Raw genomic sequence first — 12,710 nt, 5'->3', positions numbered from 1 at the left:
ATACTGTTTTAATAACCAAATACCTTAAGGGGCAAGAATGCATAGGCTCAAAAGGGGACCCCATAAGGAAAGTCAGGACCAAGGACAAATCCCATTGAGGCATAACGAATGGTTTTGGAGGATATTGATTCAGAAGACCTTTCAAGAATCTGAGAACAATAGGGGATTTAAATAACGATGGTTGGTCTGGAAGACAAATGAAGGCTGACAAGGCCGACAAATAACCCTTAATGGTAGCTACTGCACAACCTTTCTGCGCTAGAGACAGTGCAAAAGACAAAACATGTGACAGATGAGCATGTAAGGGATCCATCTGTCTCTCTCCACACCACATAACAAATTTAGACCACCTATTAGCGTAGATAGATTTAGTGGAGTGTCGCCTGGCCGCTAAGATAACATCCACTACATCAGGCGGGAGAGAGAAGGAACTCAGGTTGCCCCGTTCAATCTCCAAGCATGTAGGTGCAGACTCTGGAGGTTGGGGTGTAAAACCTGCCCCTGCGACTGCGAGAGGAGGTCTGCCCTGAGAGGGAGACGGAGCGGAGGGCACAGTGAGAGTTGGAGAAGGTCGGAGTACCATACCCTCCTTGGCCAATCCGGAGCTATTAAGATGACTTGGGCCCGGTCTTGGCGAATTTTCCTCAACACTCGAGGAATCAAGGGTATGGGGGGAAACGCGTAAAGCAACTGGTCGCACCAGGTTATCTGAAACGCGTCTCCCAACGCTCCCTGCATCGGATACTGGAGGCTGCAGAATAACGGGCAATGCGCGTTCTCCCGAGTGGCAAACAGATCTATCCGAGGAAACCCCCACATCTGGAAGATTAAACAGACTTGATCTGGATGGAGACGCCACTCGTGGTCTGCCGAGAATTGGCGACTGAGACTGTCCGCACGTACATTCAAGACCCCGGCCAGATGATTTGCCACCAAGCAAATCTGATGGTCCTTTGCCCAGGACCATAGCCGAAGAGCTTCTCTGCAGAGAAGGTACGACCCTACTCCTCCCTGTTTGTTTATGTACCACATCGTGGTAGTATTGTCCGTCAGGACCTGTACCGACTGACCACGAAGGGATGGGAGGAAGGCCTTGAGAGCCAAACGTACAGCCCGTAACTCCAACAGATTGATATGAAACACCTGTTCCTCTGGAGACCAAAGCCCTTTGATCTCCAGATCCCCCAGATGAGCTCCCCATCCTAGGGTGGAGGCATCCGTTATTACCGTGGCCACTGGTGGCGACTGCGCGAACGGCTTCCCCTGTGAAAGATTGTTGCCCGCAATCCACCACTTCAATTCCACAGCAGCATCTCTGGAGATCTTGACAGTACCTTCTAAATCTCCCTTGTGTTGAGACCACTGCCTTCGGAGGCACCACTGAAGAGCCCTCATGTGCCAGCGAGCATGCGTGACCAACAGAATGCAGGAGGCGAACAGACCGAGCAGACGAAGGACCTTGAGGACTGGAACTACCGCTCCATTTCGAAACATTGGAACCAATTCCTGAATATCTTGAATCCGCTGAGGCGGAGGAAAGGCTCGACTCAATGTTGTATCCAGTACTGCCCCTATGAACAGGAGGCGCTGAGAGGGCTCCAGGTGAGATTTGGGCACGTTCACCGAAAAGCCCAGGTCGAACAACAACTGGGTTGTTGACTGCAGATGATGCGACACAAGCTCCGGGGACTTGGCTTTGATCAACCAGTCGTCCAAGTAAGGGAATACTGCTATCCCCCTCCTTCTGAGCTCCGCCGCAACCACTGACATCACCTTTGTGAAGACTCGAGGTGCTGAAGTAAGACCAAACGGGAGGACCGCAAACTGATAATGCTGCGACCCTACCACAAACCGGAGATACTTCCTGTGCGACTTGAGTATCGGGATATGAAAGTAAGCATCCTGCAAGTCGACAGACACCATCCAATCTTCCTTGTTCAACGCCAAAAGCACCTGTGCTAGGGTCAGCATCTTGAACTTTTCCTGTTTGAGGAACCAATTCAAGATCCTCAGATCCAGGATTGGTCTCAACTGACCATCCTTTTTGGGAATCAGGAAGTATCTTGAGTAACAACCTCGACCCTTTTCCTGCTCTGGGACCAACTCTACCGCGCCCTTTGAAAGGAGGACTTGAACCTCCTGTTCTAGCAACAGGAGGTGTTCTTCTGAACAATAAGATGGGCGGGGCGGGATGAGGGGCGGGAACTCCCGAAAGGGAAGGGCGTAGCCTTTTCCCACAATGCCGAGAACCCAAGTGTCCGTTGTGATAGACTTCCACTTGTGGAGAAAACGCTGTAATCTTCCCCCTACAGGAGAGGAGTGAGTGGGAGACGGTGGAAGCCTAAGGCTGCTTCCCCTGCTGCACCCCTCCAGAGGACGAGGAAGAGGCAGAGTGCTGTTGAGAGGCTCCTCTGGTACGGACCCCACCCCTCCCCCTCCCTCTAAATGACCTATAGGGGAGGGAAGAGGCGGGTTGCTGGAACCTCCCCCGAAAGGAAGAGGAATAAGAGCCACGCCCAAATCCCCGAAACCTCCTGAAAACTCTAGAAGAGGCAGAGGAAGAAGGAGCTTGCAGTCCTAACGATTTGGCTGTGGCTCTGCTCTCCTTAAATCGTTCCAAGGCTGAATCTGCCTTGGCTCCAAACAGTCTGTCCCCATCAAACGGGAGGTCCAGCAGGGTCGACTGCACATCCGCAGAGAACCCTGAGTTTCGGAGCCAGGCCTGTCTTCTTGCCACCACAGCCGTGCCCATCGCCCTGGCCACCGAGTCGGTCGTGTCCAGCCCAGACTGGATAATCTGGGTCGCGGCAGCCTGGGCGTCCGAGACCACATCCAAAAGACCCTGGGGAAGCTCCGTGAATGAAGACGAAATATCATCCATCAGCGCATGGATGTACCTCCCCAGAATGCACGTGGCGTTGGTGGCCTTCAACGCCAAACTGCATGACGAAAATATTTTCTTGGACTGCGCATCCAGTTTCTTGGAGTCTCTGTCTCCAGGCACCGTCGGGAAGGAACCAGGCGCTGACTTTGAGGAACAGGAGGCTTGCACCACCAAGCTCTCCGGCGTAGGGTGTCTAGAGAGAAAGCCAGGGTCAGATGGTGCAGCTCGATACCTCCTGGCCACAGCCCTATGAACGGCCGAGGAAGACACCGGCTTCTTCCACACCTCCAACACCGGATCCAGCAAAGCCTCATTAAATGGCAAGAGAGGCTCAGCTGCAGCAGAGGCCGGATGCAATACCTCTGTCAGCAAATTCTGCTTTGCCTCTGCCACCGGCAAAGGCAGGTCCAAAAAGCTCGCTGCCTTCCTCACCACAGCATGAAAGGAAGCAGCCTCCTCCGTATATTCCCCTGGAGATGAAAGGTCCCACTCAGGGGAAGTGTCCAGCCCACTGGCTGTATCCAGACCATGCAGTCCGTCTCCAGAGTCCTCAATCTCTCCCTCCTCTAGGACTCGCTGGTACTCTTGCTCTTCTAAAAGACGGAGAGCACGCCTCCTCGAATGAAGTCTCTCCTCGATACGCGGAGTCGACATGGCCTCCGCCGACGTCGAAGAACGGCGCCGATCTCCAGAAGCATCTGACGCCGCGTCCGGCGCCACAGGCAGCTTCGGCGCCGAGGCAGGAGCCGATGGACCAACCGGAGTCACAGGGCAAAATCCTGACTTCGACGGAGGGGCAACCTCCGGGGCCGAAACATCCGAAGCCACCGGAGCGGCCACCGACGCCGGCACCGGCGCCGAGCCCACATTCCCAAAAGGGAGAAAGGGCATAAAGGGTGCCGGCCGAAGAGGCGCAGGATCACCCAACGAAAAGGCCAAGGGCCCCGAAGGACCAGCCGGAGCAGCTCCTGGAGCCATCTGCTGAAAGATGGTATACATCGCATTAAGAAACGCGGTACTATCGGCTCCAGGAGTGGGAAAAGCCGGATACTGGGGTGCCTGGATCGAGGGCGACCCCGACGCCGGCCTCGACGTCTGCGACGCCGGAGAAAACACAAGAGGCTGCACCACCTCAATCACTGACGCCTGACCAGGTGAAGTCGGTGACGCCGGAGAGGGCAACGGCGTCGATGGATGCGGCGTGACCGTGGGGCTGACCTCCCAAGTCCTCCGACGCCGAGCCGAAGGTGACCTCGAACGAGACTCCTTGCTGGAGTGGCGTCGTGAGTCTCTACGGCGCCGGGAGTCTCGATGACGCCGGTGAGACCTTGGCGAAGAAGACTTCTTATGATGTTTCTCCTTCTTCTTTGACTTTGCCATGAATAACTTGGCCTCGCGCTCTTTGAGGGCCTTCGGATTCATGTGTTGACATGAATCGCAAGTCGAGACGTCGTGGTCGGAGCTCAAACACCATAGACAGTCGGAGTGAGGATCTGTAACTGACATCTTGCCCCCACACTCTCGACAGGGCTTGAAACCCGACTTCCTCTGAGACATTGTTACCGCAGAGAAGACTACGCAGCAGACAATACACTGTAACCACGAAGGTAACAGTAACTCCCTCGAAGATAACCGTTTCGAATGCACGGAAAAAAGGGAACTGTCATCGGCACGTCGGCGAGGACTTCTTATTGCCTGTATGACGTCAGACGGCGTCGCGTGGGCTAAAGTGACGTCCTCGTCGACGTGCAGAGACTAGTAAGAAGATTTCCGTCAAATGCTGGCGCCATGGGAGTATTCATCAGGTGAGGAATCCACAGGTAGTTGTATCCATCAGAAAATAGGTTATACATCCTTCTCTGTTCAAGCAGCCAATGTACAGAATCCATTACCCCCAAATATAAGATCCACGGATAACTATCAGGTCTTCAGAAGACTACTCAAGAGTTGGATCTTTCCTTCATAACCACCATATCCAAACAGCAATAGACTGCATATGCCTGCGTTGATAAATATTTATAATCTGATTAGGTGTATATTCTAGCTCTGTGTAGTTCTTTAAGAAATATGTATAGGTACTATTTCATAATAATACATTATACACATTCTTTAAGCCTGTTTAACAAATGTATAATTACTCATGGTTAAATATATATATATATATAGATTTTGTTTTATGCTTAACATGTTCGTAGGTCATTGCATAGCTCCTAGATAAGGTGTTACAGTAGATACTTTTGAATTCCTGCTTCCTTTTTTATATTATAATGAGAAAATGTTATCTTAACTATTTAACAACAAGCATTTCGTTATTGAAAAATTGAGGCCAGATAAATGTTAGGAAAGTATACTTATTATTTACCATAAAATGTTACAAATCTTGAAAGTCTGTTTATACAGTCCACCTTTACGTCTCATTATACCCATTTTTATATTCCTTGCACATATTCCCTATCTATGTATTTACATATCTATGTATTCATCTAGCCCTACTGTACTAGAGGGGGAAAAAAAAGGTTAATAATTTGTTTTAAAAAATTACATTAAAAAAATAAAATAAACTACAATTTACTCTCTTGTAAGGTTTACTCTGCCTTTCCCCTCACCCTATGCCTCAATCAATCTATCCTCCATTCCCACTCTGACTCACCCAAAACCCATTCTACTACTTTGATCTCCAAAATAACCCTGCCTAAGCTCTTCCCTCCTCTACCGCATCTAGCTCACCCCAAACCGGTTATCTACTATGATCTCCCAAACAACCCTACTAAATACTCCCTCATTTATCTCACCTGTGACTCGTCCAAAACCCCTTCTGCTACTATGATCTCCCTATCCCCTTTTCACAGATTCTTTCCTCCGCTTCTTTACTCATCCCAAGCCTCATCCTATTACTATTAACTCCCAATTACCACCTCTGGATTCTTTCCTCCTCTATCCCTTAATTACTCTAGTCAAACCAACTAACAAACTCACACATCCTCGACTCAAATGTACTACTACTAATTCTGTACTCATATTTCCCTATACTAATCCAACACTAATTCCTCTTTAGTCCCAGAGTAGTGTGCTACTCACTGAAAAGCACTTTGATGCCTCCTCAGGGGTAGTGAGCTCTATATAAATACAATCACAATGTCACCTAAGATTCCACACGTGGTCAACACCAACATTAGGATCTAAAACACATGCGTTTGGTTCACTTGCCCAATACAGTCTTACAAGTTTCCCCTGTGTGCGTCACGGAGAGAGGAACTGAAAATATCAGATCAATAAACACACATCTGTTCCCCTCAATTAGTAGCACCTTTTTTAATGATCAAATGGCATCAAACTGACCCCAAAATAACAGGACCAGCCACTTGTAGCAAATTTGTAGAGTATGTGTCAACCATTTCGTTACAATGGTCTTAACTATGTATCCAATAATCATGTTGCAGCATCAAACCACCCAACAGCAAGGCTACTCTTCATTTCACCAATCCAGCAACGTAGCCCTAAACGTTCTGTAGGATTTAGGCACTTTAGCTACACAACTCATTAGTACTACAAGGAGGATTAGATGCTCTATGATAGAGAAGCAAACACCTCGGCAAATATCCCACCATGGTAGGGCAGTGCCACAATAACTGCAATAAATCTGCCCCTTTGGCTGAGCATCGTTTACAGTCATCAACCTTCAGATTACCCGCCCGACATGAAGGTATTTCCTTCGCTCACTTTACAGTTCTGATCCCAGGTCCTCTTACCAGGCTTGTTAAACAGCTGAGAGTTTCACTAACAATTTTGCAAGCTTCTCTACATAAATGAGATCACATGTTTAATGTTGCTTTCCATATGCAATATAGTGACAACTCCATATTCTGATGGGGGAACGTGAGGAAGATTTCCACATGGATAGACTATGCTTTTGAGCATATATTAAAACAGTTAATCAATGGCATGTCACAATCCCCCTCTCTTGAAGGAATGGACCATTATGAACCCCCCTCCCCCCAACAAAAAACAAGTTATCAGAGTATCTTCAAAGTCATTATGCTCAAGATCCACTTTAAACAAGTCTGCAGGGAAGCAGGCAGAGTCGGTTTATTAGCTAGTGGAAGTAAAAGGGACAATTGTTAAAGGTGAAGTCCTGCGAAGCATGACAAATCATACCATGCAATGCGTATAGTGTGGAATATATTTCTGGTTGTTCATAGGAGGCATACTTAAGATGGTCTGCAAGGTGCCACTGGTTACCACTCATCTGTAACGGCAAATGTTTGGAATGAAGAGGTGGACAAAACCCCCAAAAAGTTGCAAACTGCACCTGTGGAGCCAGATAGTACAGTTGTAAATAAAGTACTACTAGCCCCCCTCTTTATCGGACTTGTAAACACCTCCTACCAACTCCTAGTTTGTCCCTCCGACCAAATATGTTTTACATATATTATTTTTAACTTAGCAAATGCTGCTTGTGTCAAAAGAAACAGGAGCATAACAAAATCAATATAAGATTCTCTCTCTGCAAGACTACCATTTTAGCTACAGTGAAATAGCTTGTTGGAGATTTGGTTAGCATAAGCCATCAGTCACTAGTACTGTCAGTTTATCATTAGTCATGTCATGCTCATCAGGAATCATCCAGTCTGGGTCACTAACAATTTGAACTTAAGTATTCTGTGGAGTCATTCCACCAGTGCAGCTGAAAATCAGAATCTGCTTTCTTCGTTAGTTTGCAAGTGTAAATATTTCCCAGTTACCATACAAGTTATCACCTCACAGATTATTGTTCCAAAGTTAATGATTTGTTCATATAACATTATGTCATCTGCATAAAGTAAAGTGTTTTTAAAATATGATAAAAAATAACAACTCCCACTACCGGTCTATATAACATCTCAAACACACATGTTCATTCCAGTGAATCAAACACACACACACACACACACACACACTTACCTGGCATCTACAGAAAGTCCTATCATAGAGGGATTAGGGCCGATACTATGTAGCATTGCAGTGAGGTTGAGAAGGTTAAGCAAAGTAAACTGATTTAGGATACACCCATATTGACCTGATGGGTCCACATAGGGCTCAATCCCTTAGCAATAATTCCAAGTATTAGATTATAAACACGGATAATTATTAGCAACATGTAGGATGAGCAGCAGTTCAGTCACGTTCCCAGTTTCAATAACATGGTTATAACCAGTGGGGAGGTAGTACTCCACTAGGCAGGGCTTTCACACAAATCATCAGAAGGTAGTAGGAGGGATTTAAAGGAGGGAAGGATCAGAGGCAGACATACCTACATATTCCCTATAAAATGTTAGTCACACCACCTTTTCCACAGGCTTGAACCCTTGCGAAAGCTTTAATGGCTATGGTTATCTTGTCGGAGGTTAATTAACTGTTTATCTGTTCACGAATGTCCATGTCCACCCGTTCAAGTGTAATTCGGTCTCTATACTAGAACAGCTGAAGGAACAGGGTCGTAGTCGGGAATAATTAATCAACAAGGGCACCAAGTATATATTTGATGTTAAAAACTGATTTCTCACTGGGCATGCATATATGTGAAATCGTATTAGGTTTTTGAGATCACTCAAGATCCTGCCCGAAGTTACCAGACCCTCATCCAAAAGTCTAGGTGTGCTGGTTCTTGCTCTAGTGTCTCACAGAACAGTGTAGAGAAGAAATGTGTTACTTCAGCTCTCCAGTGCTGCTGAGTTTCATATTTTCACATGAAACCAACTCTCCTCCCCAATCATAAGCTCACTTTCTTATATGCGAACCATTCACAGTTGTGCCATTACATCTGAGCTGTAGTGGCCTTTTGGGGGTTGAATCTCAGCACGTTCAAATCACTGGCTGACATTTGGTCACTTGAAATAAGGAAGATGTGCTACTAAACAAACTGTTTACTAATATTCTAAGTCACCAGGGATTCCCAGAATGACGAGGAACGATTTAAGCATGTGAATTATATGAAAAATCCAATGCTGGAGAATTTCTCATTTTGGTTGGAAAAGCAATTTACAACTTTTATATGAGAGCCACTCAACGATTTTTGTGATTTATGATAATTGAATGATTTGGGACTGCAGTTATTGTGCATATGTAAAATGTATTTCAATAAAACCAATAAAGTACCCCCGTCCCCCTCACCAAGAACATTACCTCTAATTCATTCAGCCTCTGGATGCGAGGAGTGAAGTGGAGTTTATCAACATCACACGCAAACGGTGGCTGCCAGTCCTGAAAAGATAAGCAATACAATTAAAATCACAGTACATATAATTAGAGATAGCTAAACTTCAAGAGTGATGCCGAGTAAGTGGGAGCTGAACGGTCATCTAGATTAAACTGAATCCAAGTAAGGAAAATATTGGGGGCGCAGACAGCAAGGGTGGCAAGAGAGAACAGGGAAGAGGTTAACACTGGGGATTATTTAAGTCCCTTCAACAGCATGTGACAGTGTACAAAATGTTATGGCTTTAAAACAGTACACCCAGTCAAAGGTAACAATTAAAAACAAGCATTGACAAAGCCATTAGGTCTCACCAGACAGGTGCCGAATATCAAAGGAGCAAGTCTAAATCAGTAATCAATCTAGCACAGTACGGAACTGAATAATGAACATAACTTTTGCAGGCACCTGTTAGTTTTTTCACAAAACTTGCCATTCACTGAACATTACCCACGGAGGCAGAGAAAAAGCAGACAACAAAGACAAATGAATCATCAGACCAGCAGCCAATGCCATATAGACTCTTTTTGACCCCATTTACGTAAATCCACAGAAGAGCCTTTTTTTGTGTTGATGCACTTTCTTACGCCTTATTCACATGGGCATTTGAGCACATTAAACCATAGGATTGTTTTATTGAATTGGTCAATAAATTGGGAGTATAATTCGTTTACGGCTGGTCTTCATATTTATTTTAGAAGTTGTGTGGGTTGTTAAGTTGAGTAGGTCATGAGTTAAAATTACATTTGTGAATAATGTACCATTTGTGGCGAGCGTCTGTATTCACACGTGTATAATTGCTATCTTTTAGAATCAAGTCTACAATGAACCATTGTTGTCTCTTATGTTACTGCCCCTGGTTCCTGAAAACTGAACTTAGCCTTGTTGTTTTCTACACCTAATTATGTTCTACACCAGAATGTACAGCATTTACTGACTTTAGAAGCATCTTCTACTCACTTGTCAGCTTTTGTTTAACAATGAAGGCAAAGGCAGTCTCCTTCTGGTTTAGTCTCTCTGCATTGCCTCTCAGACTGAAGAAATCGTCCTTAAATGCTTTCATTCCACAGAAACAGAAGTTATTGAGTGGTATCTCTTATGGTTTCATGGAGGCCGTCTTGCACTGTGTAAACTCATAGACATTTCAATCACATACCCAACTGGTCTACTTAAGGGGTGATATCCCTTGGATGCCTTTGCCTCACACATCAGTCATACAGGTTGCAACCTCCATCGCAGCTCTGTTTAGGTTGTGAAACTGCAAAGGAACCTTCTCCCCGCACACAGCCAGCCCAGTAGCCGGTAGGCTCTGATACACACTTTAACACGCCTTCCCCCCCCCCTCTGGGAAATTACTAGACCGGGCCACCACCAGCAGTTCAGGTTGTAATCTTGCTGCAAATTACCATGGTTAGTGAAGCCACCTTCCTGTAGAGAGATGCACAATTGTGCCTGGTTCCTTGGTTCTCGGTGCTGGGCTACTACAAGTAGCCTGCTTCTCCCTCCCTGGCTCTCCCGGATGTGGGAGCTTGTTTGGAGGGGTTTTGCAGGGAAGATGTCAGGGAGACAGGTTTGGGATGAAAAATATGAAAGTCAAAAGATACAGAAGGCAAAGCGAAAGAATGGAGGCCCAGTCAGCACTGTAAAATAATCCAGGCACCAGCAGGTCCCAAACCCAACACATCATCATTGTAATAAAAAAAGAATAATAGAAATAAGGTTGTTTCTAGTCATCATGTGACTACAAACACCTACTAGCTTGGGACCAGCTAATGGTATGGAGTATCCACCTAGATGCACCATAAAAAGAAAATTCCACAAATAAGGCAGGATCTTAAGAATACTTCGCACTTCTAGCACTCGATTTTACCACCTAGTTTTGTAAAACAAAAAAGAAAAAGTGAGAAGCCTATGAAAGAATACTGATTTGGACACCAACATATGCAAAGAGGATGTGCGGCAAAACGGAGAAAAAGATTGGTGTGCAGCAGAAATCATTTTTCTATTGGAACAGTGATAAATGATTAGTAAAAAAAGCAAGCATAACCGAATCAGTGGATCCAAAAAAAAAAAAAAAAAAAACACACCAGAAAAAGACTGAAAGCAGACTGAGTTCCGAAAGACAAAAACAATCAGTTGCACATCAGTATAAAACAGAATATGCACCACCAAACCAGACATGTTCAAATATATTTAAAATGAATTACAAATGAAAAACCATACAGTGATGATAGAAGGAAACAACGAAATTACAGAAAACCACAAATACACTGATAGCAAAAGCACAGCGATTCCTACAACAGTCAACATTGAGAGCAAAGCACAGTGTTAAGGCAGCAGATACCACAAAACACATTTAGAGAAGCAACAATTACTGTTACAAATAGCTTTACCTACAGCACTCAACAGCCTGGATAAAAAGGCCAGGTTGACAACAGGGGCTACAAAACAGACATTTAAAGCAACCAACATCAAGTTTACCAAGCATTTGCAATGCAATAGATCTTACATTTTCTTGAGTTAGAGCTATTGGCATTGTAAATTCAGAACTGGACTTCTCTTGCCACATAACTTGGTCAACCCTGACTCATAATTTCATCTTTTTCTGTCATGTTTTGGTGGTCAGTAGTGGCTACCGACATCAGAAATCACAAGCCCTGAGGAGAGGCAAGAAGATGTCTGTACTACTTAGAAATGAGTAAACCTCTGAACAGAATTTGGAAAATAAGGCTCGAAAAGTATTTTCTTTTTATGTTAACAAAATTAAATAGGTCTTGCAAGTGTTCTTGCCTCACACTTCAACAAACCTCTAATCAAGTTAATAGCAGAGCACCCTGAGAAGATTTATGGGCCAAAGTAAGTTTCACATCACTGCTTCTAGATTTACCTACATTTTACGAGAGAGGGCATATTGTGGCTTTCCTGAGGAACAAGCTAAACGTTTAGGCACCAGGTGTTTCTTTTTTTAAATAAGTATATTTTAATGTTACATAAACACATGCAAAAATAAGCTTAATTGAAGATTAGGTCAACATGCTGACGCGGTGCTGTACCAAAAGAACATAATCAACACATGCTGGGGAGTAGTAAAATAACATTAGGTTAAAAAAAAAAAAATATGAAACCCAGGGCTACCTTTTATTAAAGATTTAATGGTGGAGCAAATGTTCCAGGAGGACAGCACTGGAATCAAGCCAAAACAAATGTCAACATGGGGGGGGGGGGTGGACACTGGTGGGAGGAACAGAATGCTGCTATAAAACGAGGGCAGCTACCAGCCTTAAACACCCACAGTGAAAAGGCAGCAACAAGTAGTCTGTCACAGTAACAGATAAAGAATCCAAAGTGGAATAATACAGTGGTTGATCACTACTCTGAAACTGAAAAAAAGAGGGAGAAAAGGGCAGAACTGACCATTAGCAAATAATAATTTTTAAAGGACACTGCAACCAACAAATGAAATCACTCTCACAACTGCAACAGGGCTTGCATGCATAAACAAGTTCAGTGCACCTATATATCCATTTCATATAATTCAATTCCTGGTGACTTAACGTGCACTTTAACAGGACCCAAAATAAAAACAGGAAGACT

General features: G+C 44.9%; 1 protein-coding gene across 4 annotated transcripts in view; it reads right to left on the bottom strand.

The window, feature by feature from the left end:
- The window catches only part of KDM5B (lysine demethylase 5B), a 768,574-nt gene that overhangs the window by 708,927 nt on the left and 46,937 nt on the right, over positions 1-12,710 (bottom strand). For all 4 annotated transcript variants that reach the window (XM_069239028.1, XM_069239026.1, XM_069239029.1 and 1 more), the window contains exon 2: positions 9,047-9,124. In XM_069239028.1, the coding sequence (XP_069095129.1) occupies positions 9,047-9,124 (78 nt within the window). The remainder of the gene's footprint in view (positions 1-9,046; positions 9,125-12,710) is intronic.

The sequence above is a fragment of the Pleurodeles waltl genome, chromosome 6 (genome assembly GCF_031143425.1).
Source record: "Pleurodeles waltl isolate 20211129_DDA chromosome 6, aPleWal1.hap1.20221129, whole genome shotgun sequence".
In the NCBI taxonomy this organism is placed as follows: Eukaryota; Metazoa; Chordata; class Amphibia; order Caudata; family Salamandridae; genus Pleurodeles; species Pleurodeles waltl.
Note: the sequence above shows the minus strand (reverse complement) of the source record. Positions and strands in the feature narration are given on the sequence as shown.